This window comes from Bos indicus, chromosome 1, assembly GCF_029378745.1.
Source record: "Bos indicus isolate NIAB-ARS_2022 breed Sahiwal x Tharparkar chromosome 1, NIAB-ARS_B.indTharparkar_mat_pri_1.0, whole genome shotgun sequence".
In the NCBI taxonomy this organism is placed as follows: Eukaryota; Metazoa; Chordata; class Mammalia; order Artiodactyla; family Bovidae; genus Bos; species Bos indicus.
In genome coordinates, this window is record NC_091760.1 from 98908864 (window position 1) to 98925364 (window position 16501).

Below are 16501 nucleotides of genomic sequence, written 5' to 3' on the forward strand. Positions count from 1 at the left end.
TTCTAATAGCATCACCCAAAGTCTGAAGCCAGACTACCTGGGTTCAAATCTTGGCTCTGCCACTTTTTCCTTTCTGTGCCTCCACTTCCTCATCTGTCAAATGGGAATAAGATTTCCCATTGAAATCAAATTTGCCATTGAAATCAAATGGCAATGATTTCAAGGGGTTGTGATACAGATGAAATAAATATAAGCAAAGTTTAGGGCAGGGCATGGCGTGGCATTCAAAGCAAATCGTTTTTCTTCTATTTCTCAGCAGCAAGGTCGGGTGGGGGAGATGGATGTTAGGTGACTAGCACTCTCCTGTAGCGTAGAAGGTCGTTGCTGTATTATTTTTTCAGTTACTAAGTCGTGTCTGACTCTGTGACCCCATGAATTATAGCCCACCAGTCTCCTCTTTGGATGGGGTTTTCCAGGTGAGAACCCTAGAGTAGGTTGCCATTTCCTCATTCAGGGGATCTTCCTGACCCACGGATTAAACCTGCATCTCCTATATTAGCAGATGAATTCTTTACCAGTGAGCCACCAGCCTGACCTGGAAGGTTACTGAGGCTTTTTCAGCATGATTGAAATTCTAGGTTACAGAATCACAGATTAGTGCTGGAAATGATGTTAGAAATACATAGCCTCGAACATCCTTTTTTTTTGCATTTCTTTTTCTTGGGGATGGTCTTGATCCCTGCCTTCTGTACAATGTCATGAACCACCATCTATAGTTCTTCAGACACTCTATCAGATCTAATCCCTTGAATCTATTTGTCATTTGTACTATATAATCATAAGGGATTTGATTTAGGTCATACCTGAATGGTCTAATGGTTTTCCCTACTTTCTTCAATATAAGTCTGAAGTTGGCAATAAGGAGTCCATGATCCAAGCCACAGTCAGCTCCTGGTCTTGTTTTTGCTGACTGTATAGAGGTTCTAAATCTTTGACTGAAAAGAATATAATCAATCAATCAATATAATCAATCAATATTGACCATCTGGTGATGTCCATCTGTAGAGTCTTCTCTTGTGTTGTTGGAAGAGGGTGTTCACTAGGACCAGTGTGTTCTCTTGGCAAAACTCTATTAGCCTTTGCCCTGCTTCATTCTGTATTCCAAGGCCAAATTTGCCTGCTACTGCAGGTATTTCTTGATTTCCTACTTTTGCATTCCAGTCCCCTATGATGAAAAGGACATCTTTTTGAGGTATTAGTTCTAGAAGGTCTTGTATGTCTTCATAGAACTGTTCAACTTCAGCTTCTTCAGCTTTACTGGTTGAGGCATAGACTAGGATTACTGTGATATTGAATGGTTTGCCTTGGAAATGAACAGAGATTATTCTTTCATTTTTGAGATTTCATCAATGTACTGCATTTCGGACTTTTTTGTTGATCATGATGGATACTCCATTTCTTCTTAGGGATTTGTGTCCACAGTAGTAGATATAATGATCATCTTGGTTAAATTCATTCATTCCAGTCCATTTTAGTTCGCTGATTCCTAAAATGCCTTACAAATAGCTGTGTAAAGAGAGAAGTGAAAGGCAAAGGAGAAAAGGAAAGATATACCCATTTGAATGCAGAGTTCCAAAGAATAGCAAGGAGAGAAATGAAAGCCTTCCTCAGTGATCAATGCAAAGAAATAGAGGAAAACAACAGAATGGGAAAGACTAGAGATCTTTTCAAGAAAATTAGAGATACCAAGGGAACATTTCATGAAAAGGGAGGCATAACAAAGGACAGAAATTGTATGGACTTAACAGAAGCAGAAGACACTAAGAGGTGGCAAGAATACACAGAAGAACTATACAAAAAAGATCTTCATGACCCAGATAATCATGATGGTGTGATCACTCACCTAGAGCCAGACACCCTGGAATGTGAAGTCAAATTGACCTTAGGAAGCATCACTATGAACAAAGCTAGGAGGTGATGGAATTCCAGTTGAGCTATTCCAAATCCTAAAAGATGATGCTGTGAAAGTGCTACACTCAATATGCCAGCAAATTTGGAAAACTCAGCAGTGGCCACAGGACTGGAAAAGGTCAGTTTTCATTCCAATCCCAAAGAAAGGCAATGCCAAAGAATGCTCAAACTACCGCACAATTGCACTCATCTCACATGCTAGTAAAGTAATGCTCAAAATTCTCCAAGCCAGGCTTCAGCAATATGTGAACCATGAACTTCCTGATGTTCAAGCTGGTTTTAGAAAAGGCAGAGGAACCAGAGATCAAATTTCCAACATCCGCTGGATCATGGAAAAAGCAAGAGAGTTCCAGAAAAAACATCTATTTCTGCTTTATTGACTATGCCAAAGCCTTTGACTGTGTGGATCCCAATAAACTGTGGAAAATTCTGAAAGAGATGGGAATACCAGACCACCTGACCTGCCTCTTGAGAAATCTGTATGCAGGTCAGGAAGCAACAGTTAGAACTGGACATGGAACAACAGACTGGTTCCAAATAGGAAAAGGAGTACGTCAAGGCTGTGTATTGTCACCCTGCTTATTTAACTTATATGCAGAGTACATCATGAGAAATGCTGGTCTGGAAGAAGCACAAGCTGGAATCAAGATTGCAGGGAGAAATATCAATAACCTCAGATATGCAGATGACACCACCCTTATGGCAGAAAATGAAGAACTAAATAGCCTCTTGATGAAAGTGAAAGAGGAGAGTGAAAAAGTTGGCTTAAAGCTCAACATTCAAAAAAACTAAGATCATGGCATTTGGTCCTACCACTTCATGGCAAATAGATGGAGAAACAGTGGAAACAATGAGAGAGTTTATTTTGGGGGGATCCAAAATCACTGCAGATGGTGACTGCAGCCATGAAATTAAAAGACGCTTGCTCTTTGGAAGAAAAGTTATGACCAACCTAGATAGCATATTCAAAAGCAGAGACATTACTTTGCCAACAAAGGTCTATCTAATCAAAGATATGGTTTTTCCAGTTGTCAGGTATGGATGTGAGAGTTGGACTATAAAGAAAGCTGAGTGCTGAAGAATTGATGCTTTTGAATTGTGGTGTTGGAGCAGACTTTTGAGAGTCCATTGGATATCCTAAAGGAAATCAGTCCTGAATATTCATTGGAAGGACTGCTGTTGAAACTGAAACTCCAATACTTTGGCCACCTGATGCAAAGAAGTGACTCATTTGAAAAGACCCTGATGTTATGAAAGATTGAAGGCAGGAGGTGAAGGAGTCAACAGAGGATGAGATGGTTGGATGGCATCACCGACTCTATGGACATGAGTTTGAGTAAGCTCTGGGTGTTGATAATGGATAGGGAGGCCTGGTGTGCTGCAGTCCATGGGGTCGCAAAGAGTTGGACATGACTGTGCGACTGAACTGAAGTGAACTGAACCTTCCTTTTAGCCAGATGAAGAAGGTAAATTCTGAGATTAAATGCTCTACTTTGGGTTATATCTGTGGCACAGTCAGTCCTTCAGGACTATTGTGAATTTAATATAAAACCTATCCATCTAGTATGCATCCGTTAAGTTTAACAGCATGCGAGAAGTCAATGGTTCATTGAATCTATTTTCTCTTTTTTTTAAAGATAGTCCCTGAATATTACAATTTTATTTAAGGCTGTTCTTCCTGTAAGTAAAACAAAACAAAAAGTATAAGTTTCAATTCCCAAAGAGTATTTGAGAACTTTGTTTTTAAGAATACTATCTGGCCCTTACCTTGATTGCCTTATAAATCTAGTATTTTCTTGAATCACTTTGTGATCACAATGTTTAACCGCATCACTTTGAGGTACTTACAAGGTATGCTCTGTCTGTTGTGCTGCTGGTTTTGGGTGTCTATAAAGTAACAACTACATACCCTGATTAATCATAGTAAGGCAAGGTAACAAGCAGTGGTCAGGCAATGTTCTTTGAGTAATGCTCTTAGTATGAAAATGTCTATATATTTCCACATAACCCATGAGTCAGAGAGACATCCAAACGTGCTTTGGTTCATACCAGATTCACATCTCCCTCCAGTTTTCCCAGGTGGGCAGAGGCATTTTCCAGTTACTGGGTGGCAGGAGCTTTCTCTTTCACAATCACAAAGTTGATGGCAATTGTCTCCAAACATTCCAGCTGAACATTCTATCCAGGAAAGAGAAATGCTGAAAAATTAACTCCTTGAGCTCTCACTGATGCACCTAAGTTGAGATTTAAGATACAGTTTCTTTCTTTCTTTTTTTTTGTTTTGTAAAAGCATAGTGGGAAGATAAAATGAGATTATTTGGTTGGAAGAAGGGAGGAAAGTTCTGGAATGAAGCTTCATTTTATACACAGGTTCATACTTGCACCTTAAAATTGACTTACTTCAACACTGGTTTGCACCTGTTAGAATGACGGAGAAGGCAGTGGCACCCCACTCCAGTACTCTTGCCTGGAAAATCCCATGGATGGAGGAGCCTGAAAGGCTGCAGTCCATGGGATCGCTGAGGGTCGGTCACAACTGAGTGACTTCACGTTCACTATTCACTTGCATGTATTGGAGAAGGAAATGGCAAGCCACTCCAGTGTTCTTGCCTGGAGAATCCCAGGGACAGGGGAGCCTGGTGGGCTGCCGTCCATTGGGTCTCACAGAGTCGGACACGACTGAAGCGACTTAGCAGCAGCAGCAGCAAGGTTTTTGAAGACAGAAATTTAAGGAATGAGACTGAGTCATCCAGCCAAGTACATTACTTTAAGTGTTGTTGTTTTGTTGCTAAGTTGTGTCTGACTCTTTTGTGACCCACATTTGCTTCTCCCGGGGATCTTCCCGACCCAGGGATGGAACCTGTGTCTTCTGCATTGGCAGGCAGATTCTTTACCACTGAGCCACCAGGGAGGCATTACTTTAGTTTTCCTTATAATGCTATTTATTTATTTACTGTTTCTCCAGAAGATGGTAAGCTTCACTATATTCCCAGGCTTTAAATAGCAAGCAGGTAATACGTGTACATTTTTTCAAATTGTTACATAATAAATGAATAAGTGAATAAAGCATGAACAAGAGATACTATATGTAAAGTTCTAGTGACCTATGTGAATAAGATATGGAACTAATATATAGTTCCTTTTTTAAGATAAGAACTTTGATTCACATAAAGTCAAATGACCACTATCATTATATTATCTTTATAATTATTGGGGTTGCTGTAACCATATGCACAAGAGCAAACATAGTAGAAACTAAAATGAAACTTGGAATTATTTATTGAAACTTATGTGGTTCTGTATTGTTTTGAATGGACCAGGGCTTAATAATATTTTATTTCAAACTGAGTAGCCCACTTTCTCACCTATATATCTTCATCCACATTCATGGCTGCTATTACTTCTGCTGATGAATGCCTAGTTCACATCTTAAACATTTTCATAAAGCCCTTGAATCTGTTTCACTGAACCCAATGCATGTCATCCTTTTCAAAGCATTTAATGAAATATTTCTCATTCAAAGCAGAATTCTTTTCCATTGAAGACTAACTGCTTTAGTGGTGTTTTGAGATCCTAAATAGTTTCATTTAGGGCAGAATAAAAATTTTGACCAATCAGTAATAAAATCAGGACTCATTTTACTGCTTGTAAGAGTGAATTCTTGTCACTTTAATGTCCACATCAGAAGCTCAGGTGATTATTCCATGTTTGAGATTCAGGTTTACATGTTTCCCATCAGATGGAAAGATCTCACAGTCACACAGAATTCCCACATTCAATGCTTAAAAACACCTTGGCTATACCTTTTTCACACTGGTTGCCATGGAAACCTGCCAGGCAAATGCACTGTCCGCTGGCTGCATCACAACTGGCTCCATTTTTGCAGTCACAGATGTGAGCACAGTTCAAACCATAAAATCCAGGAAGGCATGCTAGAAAATGGAAATGTCAAAACACTATTTTGGCTTTAAGAATAAATAAGGGAAAAATCAAAGGATATATTCTAGGTAATCTCTTTCCCAGGACCAAAGAAAGAGAAAAGAGGCACAAGAACTGGAAAGGAAGGAAAAATTACATGAAGAAGCATAGTGACAGTACTTTAGTCATGCAGATATGTGAATATATCAGTGCCATTCTCAACCAGTAGTCTAGAAAAGTCCACAAGAAAATGTAAGATATCTTCAAGTAGATAAAGTTGATTTGCTGTAATGTGTTATAGTCTGACAAAGACTTCATCAAAACCCTCTAATAACCTAAACACCTAAAATAGCAATGTTTTCTAACTTCAGATCCAGGCTAACTTTAGTGAGAATTTAAAATTCTTTAAATAAATAAGAGACTATCTGTGGAAGGTGATTCATATAGCTCTTGGTATTTGAAGTCCTGGGGATAGATAATGGAAGGGGATATAAAGAAAACAGGAGAGGAAAAAGAGGAAGAAAGTAAATAATGGAGAACATGATGTATATGTATGGAGTAAGTTAACATCTTATGAAGTCATGTTTTAAAGTCAGCGAAATTTAATCTTTAAAAAATTTATTTAGATAGCCCATAGACATATAATGTAGAACTGTTTCTTAGCAAGTTCAGTGCAATCTGTTTTTCCTCCATGGCTGGAGATATTTTTGTGGCTGAACATCAGAAGTAATTGGTTTAGATACCATGTGGTCCAAGCAAATGCATTCCTTGGAATGCTAAAATTGTCCTCTGCCCAGGGAGATGCTCAGCCTGAGGGAGGTATGTGAGAGCTAATTTTGACAGCAGGCAAAGGATTCTCATTTATTACTTGGGTTTTGTCTATGGTTATACTCACTACTCACCAGTGGGAACAGAAGGGGTATGCAATTTCCTTTTCCTTCAGTTATCCACTCTGTCTTTCGCTCCCTCTCACTCTTGCTCTTCACAATTTCTTCCTCTCTCTGTGTCCCCCAACCCTCCTTCCCAGGCACCTAGAGTTGGATTTGCCTAGGCTTCAAGTGTGTGACACTTCAGCATAAATGGAGTTACTCAGGATATATTCAACATCAGAGAAAAACTGACATCAGAGAGCAGAAAAAGAAGGTAAAACCAAAAAGAGACGAGGATGAATTATTTTGTATGATATACAGTCTTCCATCTTCGAATCTCATTTTAACTCTTAAAAAATGAAGATATAGTGCAAGGTTTCTTTTGTTTGATCTTATTTAATTGCTGTTGACAATACATTAAAAAAAATCAAATCTCCTCTGTCCATGGGTATTCTCCAGGCAAGAATACTGGAGTGGGTTGCCATACCCTCCTCCAGGGGATCTTCCCAACCCAGAGATCCCCAGGTCTCCCACATTACAGGCAGATTCTTTCTTTACTGACTAAGCCACCAGAGAAGCCCAGGGATATTGGAGTGGGTAGCCTATCTCTTCTCCAAGGGATATTCCTGACCCAGGAATCAAACTGGGGTTTCCTGCATTGCAGGCAGACTTTTTTTTTTTTTAACCAGCTGAGCTACCAGGGAAGCCTCCTTTATCTCCCCTATTTTAATTATTAAAAAAAACTGAGCTCATAAACGTTGGTTTGCTCAACTTTTCCTTTTGTCTAAATGATATTATCATTCTTCCAGGTCCATCGGCTTAGAACTTTAGAGTTATCTTTGACTTCCCTGGTGGCTCAGACAGTGAAGTGTCTTGCTTAAAATGCGGGAGAGCTGGGTTCGATCCCTGAGTCGGGAAGATCCTCTGGAGAAGGAAATGGCAACCCACTCCAGTACTCTTGCCTGGAAAATCCCATGGACAGAGGAGCATGGTAGACTACAGTCCACGGGGTCGCAAAGAGTTGGACATGACTGAGTGACCTCACTTCACTTCACTTTGATTCCTACATCTTCCTCACCTGTATGTCCAAATCAATTGCCAAAATACAGTCAATTGCTCTTCCAATATACTTTTCTATTCATCCATTTACATTTTGACCCCAGAATAGATTTTTGAAATCCTAGATCATCACTATAGCTTCCTGTGTGGACACAATCAATGGCTACTTTTCCTAATAATTAATAATGTATCTACTTTATAGATTTCTTTCACCAGAGGGATGTCCCTTGTCTGCTCAAAATCTTCCTTGCTACCCTACTGTAAACAGGATGAAATTTGTGGGCCTTGAATAGATACTGTTTTTCCCTCTTCTGTATCTCTTATTCCAATATTGAAAACAAAACAAAAAAAAACTACATGATGTTTACTTTCATATACCTTAACCCAAGAAACATCAGAGTGCTGGCAATAATTCTAAACCTAGAAAGGGTTAGTAGAATTTGTTTCTGTGAAATATGTTTTATAGAACCTAAAGACAGGTTGAAACAAGTGGAAACAATTTAAAATATTGTTAATATCACTGTGCTGTGTTTAGTCACCGAGCTGTGTCTGAGTCTTTGTGACCCCACAGACTGTAGTCTGCCAGGCTCCTCTGTCTATGGGGATTCTCCAGGCAAGAATATTGGAATGGGTTGCCATTTCCTTCTCCAGGGGATCTTCCCAACCCAGGGATCCAATCCAGGTCTCCTGCATTGAAGGTGGATTCTCTACCATCTGAGCCACCAACTACAGAGGCTTTAAAAAAGACTTGATTTGTAAGTAATTACTGTTCATCAGCTTTTACAATGTGCACGCATGTGTGCATGCTAAGTAGCTTCAGCAGGTCCAGCTCTTTGTAACCCTATGGACTGTAGCCCACGAGTCTCCTCTGTCTGTGGGATTCTCCAGGCAAGAATACTGAAGTGGGTTGCCATGCCCTCCTCCAGGGGATCATCCTGACCCAGGGATCAAACCCACATCTCTTATGTCTCCTGCATTGGGAGGCGGGTAATTGCCCACTAGTGCCACCTGTGAAGCCTTTTACAACATGCCTCAGTGCTGAATGCTTCCAAGTATTTAATCCTAATGATGACCTTTTAAGGCGAGTTTATTATTATCTTCATTTTATACACTATAAAAATGGAAACTTATAAAAATTTTGTTTATACATATTTTATATGGCAGAGGCAGGCCATATACAACTAATTCTAGAGACTAAGCTCTCACATCTTAATCTCTTAGCTGTATTGTCCATCAGGGTTCTCTGATGTCAAAGACAAATTATGGCAGAATTCTCCATTTTCCTAGTTTAGTTGAAAATATAGAGTCCAAATAAAAAAATGATATAAAGAAATATCAGTATATTCTAAAAGACCAACAGCTGACTCCAATGCATGTGTCTGCCTGTGTCTACTGTAGATAATCATAGAACCACAGACATTTTTTTAAGCATCTATTCTGAAACAAATAAAGAAGTTCAATTACTTCATCATCATGATAGTTCTCAGCACCTAGAACTTAAATTAGAGCTATAAAATACATTACAAGAATAAACATTAAAATATTAACAGCTTATCTAGTTTGATATAATGTGAATGTATTATTTTATGATTTAAAAATATTTTTTTAAACTTAACATCATAACATGCCCACTCATTTTCTCTGTTTACCATGCTCACAGTCTCTTCCATGGTAACCAGGGAGGCATTCACATCTTCCAGAAAACCTATTGCAAACTCCATTGTTCTGACACGTGCAATTAAAATGGCAGCCTGGACCATAATAACCAGGAAGACATTCTGAAAGAGAAACCACACGACCAATAACTCTAGTTAAGACAATTGAACCTGTAATGAATTTGAAGACAGAAATAAACAGTACAATTAATGAAAAAGACAGACAAATCATTAGCCAATGTGATCAAGATAAAAGAGGAAAAGTACAAATACACACTTTTTAAAAAAAATGTTCAATGATCATCAAAAGGAATCAATATAAAAAGTATACTACAAATAAATACAAAAACCTAAATGAAATGGAAAAGTTACAGAAGACAACTTACCAACATTTTCCTAATTTGAAGCAGAAAACCTAGATAAGCTAGTTATAACAGAAAAACAATAGAGAAAATAGAAAACAGCTCCAATTAAAAAAAAAAAAAAATAGCCACTCCTGAGCTTCACAGGTAAATCCTATAAAGTTTTACAGTTCAGATCATCACCTTATTACTTATATATATTCTAGAGCATTGAAAAGGAAGGAAAATTCCAAATAGATTTTATTATGTGAGTATAACATCAATTCCAAAACCCCCCCAAAAAATGCACAAAAAACTATACTTCAATTTTACTTATGATATTCATGCCAAATTCATAAAAGTACACAGAAGCCAATAGCATATTATAAAGTAATATATCACAACTAATATTTATTCTAAGAATATAAGGTTATGTAATATTAAAAAATTATTTGATAAATCCATCATACTTATCAGCCTAAAGAAAAAAATCATATTACTAATTTCATAAATGCAGAAGAAACATTTGAATAATAGTCATTTAAAATTCAGTAAAATGATGACTAAATTAAAAAATTAATAGCTATGTCATAATATGAATATTAAAATTCAGTGTTTTACTTTATTGGGGAACAAAAAGCTTACACAAATGGAAAGATAGACCATGTTTGTTCTTGGATAAGATGAATTAATATCAGAAATATGCTAATTCTCCCTAAAACAATGATTCTCCCCGAGGACAATAGAACAGTGGGAAAAAAACTGATTTTTTTTTTTCCTGCATCTGGATGATTTGGTTATAAATTTCATTTTGAAGGACAAATTAACAAGAATAGCACCAGGAAATCCCCAAAAAAGGAAAGTAATGAAGGGTGGCTAGCTCTGTCGATATCAAATACATATAATAAAGACTTCCTAATAAAAACACTATTGTATTTTCACATAAACAGATCAATAGAGTAGATCATCAGGAACTATATCTAACTGCATATTAATGTTTAGTTGTCAATGAAGCCTGCATCTCAAATCAGTGGGAGAGATAGACTTGTGTGATAACTGAACAGCCACATAAGGGGGAAATGAATCTATTCCTCACACCATACACCAAGAAAAATATTTTTAATTGATCAGAGAATTGCATGTAAAAAATGGTGTCATATGAGTCCTAAAAGAAAACAAGGCTGAATTCTTTTAAAACTTGAGAATGGGGAGTCCATCCCTAATTAAGACTCAACATTTTACAAAATAGAGAAAAGATGGTTTTATAACAAAAAAAGAAAACAAAATCTTTTTGAATCATGCATAATCTATAATTCAAAGATGCTCTTAATAAAGCACATCACCTGGGACTCATACTTTTGTATCGTCAGTCCTCTTGAGGAATGTGGGCTGAATCCATAACTGGCTGTACCCAAGAGAATTTGGTGAAAATGATGAAAGATCACGTCTATGTCTTAGGAAGACCTGACAACTTCTGTTTTAAGATGTCAGCTGTTATGTAAGAAGCCCAGTAATCTTGGAGAAAAAAGCCTTGCAGTGATGAGAGTGGCCAAGACTGTGCACCACATAGACCCTGAGCTCACCTCCTCCCCTGGGCGCATCGAAATGACAACTATTTACAGTATAAGTAGACAATTTATAGAAAAAGAAATGCAGAAGTTCCTTAGCCATCAGAGAGGATGCTAAACATTATTCATAATAATAACAATGAATATGAGAACTCCACTAATATAATCAGATCAGATCAGTCGCTCAGTCGTGTCCGACTCTTTGCGACCCAATGAATCGAAGCACGCCAGGCCTCCCTGTCCATCACCAACTCCTGGAGTTCACTCAGACTCACGTCCATCGAGTCAGTGATGCCATCCAGCCATCTCATCCTCTGTCGTCCCCTTCTCCTCTTGCCCCCAGTCCCTCCAGCATCAGAGTCTTTTCCAATGAGTCATGCATATTATACTCTTTTGATAACCATGTATTGCTTATGAGGATGAAATATGATATAATCTCCCATGAGAGAGAATTTGTCCATATGTTACAAGGTTACATTTGTATTTACCCCATGACTCAGTAACTCTTGTATATGTTTGAAATGTTCCATAATAAAAGGTTTAAATGATAGAATCAGAAGTTAAAATATCCCACATCCCCAAATGCTTGAGGGTTATCTAACTTAAAACCAAAAATAAAATCAAGAGCACATCTATTCTACACAAAATGCTATTATTCTGCTTTAGGAGTCCTGAGTATCACAATGTTGATAGGAGCTATCTCCCATGAATTAAGAGAGGAGATCCATGGTTTTAAAAAGTCCATGAAAATTGGTCTTCCTTGAATGTTGGTTTTAGATGGGCTGTCATTTCAGTGTCATCATCCTCACTTTCAGATGGGAAACTACTGGGGAGATGTTGTGAATGTCCTTATGGCCCAGAGCATGGTATCAGCAAAGCAGGAATTAGCATAAGGGCTTATGCAATCCCATTGCAAGGTACTTTCACTTGCGCTGTGCTGCCAAGTTTCATGACAGTCAAATGAGTGGTGAAAGATGGTGGGTAATTACCCCCATTATGAGAGCACATCATAGTCCCAGGTCTAAGGAGCCAGAGATCCCATAGTTGGAACCACCTCAGTATAAGTTCACTGTGGATTATTTTTCACTCAGGGGGCCCCAAGGTTAGGCCCCAAGAACAGTGTTCTCATCCATACTGTGTCTTACTACCCTTTCTCAATGTTCTGAAAAACACAACACTATCTTCTTAAAAGAGTGTGCTCTAATTAGGTGCGTGCTTTCCAATGCTGTACAAAATAATTAACTGTGGTTTGAAAAGCAAACACTAGAATAACTATCGATATTTATTTTTATCCATTCATTATCAACTTTTCTAATGTGGAGCAGCACATGAATATCACTTCTAAATAAAAGTACATTTATGGTGGTACATGATTAAACTTCTCCTGAGGATGTACAGTTTCAAGACCTCTGGTCCCAGAGTCCTTCTCATCACCCTTTGAAGCTGGGCCCACTCCTGATGTGAGCTGGGTCTGCCCAGGGCCCCGCATCCTGTGCCCTGCCCACCTCAAGAACTGGCTGGACGGGGAGTGGGATTTAGGTCTCACAGGAGCTCTTTCACATTAATACTATTTCAATTACTTAAGAGTTTAAGAGTTTTCATGTGGTATTCCGGTAACAAGGTAACAAAATCAACTGGTATTAACATAACATTATTTTTATTAGAAATGTAATCATAAACTATAAACAACTTGCATAAATGTATTGGAAAATAGCCCTTTCACAGATTTCTACTGTATTTTGTCAGTGAATGGCAGTATGCTGTAGATTTTATTGAATAAAAGAAGGTAGTAATCAACTTACCTTTTTCACAATAATCTCCTGTCCATCCAAGGGCGCAGGTACAGCTTCCATCTACAGGATTGCAAAGGCCACCATTTTTACAGGTGCATTTTAGCTCACAATTTGGGCCATATTTTGTTGGAGGACATACTGTAGTAAAAATTCAAAAAATCAAACTAAGTAAAAATGTCATGCAAGTAAATATTTTTCTCGGCTTCAGAGAGACTAATCAAATCCATATAGCAAAATCATTTTTTAAAAATACTCAAGCAAACAACCACTCAGATGTATCCTTCAGGTGGTAGTAAGGTAGTAAGCACATCAATGTCATTCATTCATATTTTCATCCACTCCATAAATATTTATTGAGCTTATAACTTTGTGCCTGGTATACTTTGGGAACTGGAGATGTTCTATGAAAAACAGAGATCGATCTTAGATTAGTGACGGGAGATTTTATGTATTTAATCCCATAATTGATAAAGATGCATTAGTCATTTGCTCCTTAATGTCTCTGTGCTGAAATGTGAAAAGCACTTCAGTACAAAGTGGTAGGTGACACAAACAAAAATGTACTGGCAAGAGGAGTTAAGATACACACGAGTGAAGCTCACCAGACATAAGGGAAATTGAGGCTTCATTGTCAGAGGGAAAATAACTGAATGATGGGAAGTGCCACCAGTGGGAGAGTAACCATTACTCACATTTATTTTGTTTTGCCATGAAGAACATGCGCCCAACATAGCCAATGAATATGCTTTTTTTTTTTTTTCAGGAAAACTCAAAATCCATATTTTATATGAAATCATCTAATATTTGAAAGTTGGCAACTAATTAAAATTGTTTTATAGCACTGTGGAAGCCAAAACTATGTCAGCCAATTCAAACACATTTGTGGCTAGATTTGGCCAAAGGCCCACCATTTATACCCTCTAGTTTATAATAGCTTTACATAATGATATTTTCCACATGAATTATCTCATTTAATGCTTATACATATTTCTCTGATGTGGGTAACAGTATTCTTATTTTACACTTGAGAAAACTGCAGCTGAGAAACTTAAGTCTTGCTCACACTTAAGCAGCCAAAAGATAAGACCCAAGATTCAAATCTAGAACTTCTGACTCTCTTGCTATTTTAGCTAGCAGAACAGACGTTAGAGGGATAAAAAAGTTTTAACTTGCTCTAAGTGCATGCATGCTCAGTCGTGTCTGACTCTTTGTGACCCATGGACGGTAGCCTACCAGGCTCCTCTGTCCATGGAATTTTCCAGGCAAGAATACTGGAGCAGGTTACCATTTCCTACTCCAGGGAACTGACCTGACCCAGGGATCAAACCCATGTCTCTTGTGTCTCCTGCATTGGCAGGCAGATTTTTTTTTTTTTTTTTTACCACTGTGCCACCCGAGAAACCCAACTTGCTCTTGTATTTGGCTAATAAACAACAGAACACATACTTTGATTTGTATGACACTTTCTCTCTCGCCTTTATTTAACTGAATAGGTGCACTTAAATTCAGTATCAAATGCTGCTGCTGCTGCTAAGTTGCTTCAGTTGTGTCCAACTCTGTGCAACCCCATAGATGGCAACCCATGAGGCTCTGCCGTCCCTGGGATTCTCCAGGCAAGAACACTGGAGGGGGTTGCCATTTCCTTCTCCAATGCATGAAAGTGAAAAGTGAAAGTGAAGTCACTCAGTCGTGTCTGACTCTTAGTGACCACATGGACTGCAGCCTACCAGGCTCCTCTGCCCATGGGATGTGCCAGGCAAGAGTACTGGAGTGGGTTGCCATTGCCTTCTCCACAGTATCAAATGAGAGAAGCATTTTAATTTTATATATATATATATATAAAAAAAACAGATAGGGTTGTACAATTAACGTGTGAAACATCATCGTATGTATTTTTGGTTTTTGCCTTTAAGGCAATTAAGCAGAATCAAGACACCATGTCTTATACTATTAAGATTAACTTTATTTGTGTCCCTTTCACCCTTCCAAAACAACTTCATCACCCAGGAGGCCTATTCATCTTCCAATCTGAATTCTGAAATGTACTCCTGAAACTGGTGAATCAGTTAAAAGATGGGACTTTAAGATAGAACTTTGGACAAAAAGCAATCAGAAAAGTAAGGAGTGCTTAGAAATGTTTCTTTCCATTGTTCTAAGTCCTAAACAATATTCACATAGAATTGTGTGAATAACTTTAGAAAGGTTATTGTAATTATACAATAAATATTTCAAGCAGTATATCAAGGTATATTATAGAGAAAAGTATTCCATCCCTCAGCTCTATCTTTCAGTCTCCCTTCTAAAAAACATCATTGGTACCTGCTTTTTCCCTTGTAGGCTTCACTTCAAAGAGACTTACCCTGACCACTTGATTCAAAATTTCAATCCACCTAATACTTTCAAGGGGCTTCTCTGGTGGCTCAGTGGTAAAGAATCTGCCTGCAATGATCCCAGGGTTGGGAAGATCCCCTGGAGGAGGGAACACTCATTCCAGTGTTCTTGCCTGCAGAATCCCATGGACAGAGGAGCCTGGTGGGCTACAGTTCATGGGGTTGTAAAAGAGCCAGTCAGATACTACTTAGTGAGTAAACAATACTCTCAAGCCATATATCATGTTCTTTTTTCTCTTATCATAGATCTTACTCCCTGTTAACACACATAAAAATCACTTATTAACTATAAAAGTTAACATTGATATTGATGTCATTGTTAATGCAAATTCATGTGATCAACACACGGTAAGGTCAAACAAACTGAAGCATCAGAGTTTGGACCAAAGAAAGGTTTATTGCAGGGCCTGCAAGGTGGCTCATGCTCTAAAAAGCCCCAGCTCCTCACAGGGTATCAGCAAAGCATTTTTAAAAGCCAGGTGAGGAGAGGGGTTCCTGGGTCTGTGATCCACTGGTGCACAGCTCGATGACTGGCTGATTGTGAGGTAGCAGGGTGGTGTCAAAGGGATTAACACTATCAGTTCTTAGACTCCAGGAGGCCTGGAGCTGAGTGCTCAAGGTTGTCAGGTAATTTGTTGTCGCCATTTGTTGGAGAGGGGGAGTTTTTCTTTTTTTTTTTTTTAACATCTGCAAAACAACTCAGGAAATGGGCATCAAATACTTTATCTAGGTATTTCAGAGAGGAGCTAAAGCAGAGAATATGGGGGAAGGCCCTTTGGGGTCCTGCTCAGTTATATCATAACTTCTGCTTTACTTTTGCTCAAAAGTGCTTGCAGTGTCTGTACCTATTTATTTACCTTGATTTTATTCTAGTCTTTTTTTTTTTTTTGAAGGTAAGGTAGGTGTTATTTTTCTCTTGCTATTTTCAAAATTTGTTCTTTTTCAGTTTTCAGAATTTTGACATTGTTATGTCTTTTGTGGATTTCTTTTGGTTTAT

At 38.2% G+C, this 16501-nt stretch overlaps 1 protein-coding gene across 1 annotated transcript in view; it reads right to left on the bottom strand.

The window, feature by feature from the left end:
• Positions 1 to 16501, bottom strand: part of LOC109562912 (multiple epidermal growth factor-like domains protein 6) — a 694041-nt gene that overhangs the window by 7765 nt on the left and 669775 nt on the right. The window contains exons 22-25 of the mRNA XM_070783699.1: positions 13124 to 13252; positions 9407 to 9535; positions 5715 to 5843; positions 3961 to 4089 (exon numbers count right to left, since the gene is read on the bottom strand). Of these exons, the coding sequence (XP_070639800.1) occupies positions 3961 to 4089; positions 5715 to 5843; positions 9407 to 9535; positions 13124 to 13252 (516 nt within the window). The remainder of the gene's footprint in view (positions 1 to 3960; positions 4090 to 5714; positions 5844 to 9406; positions 9536 to 13123; positions 13253 to 16501) is intronic.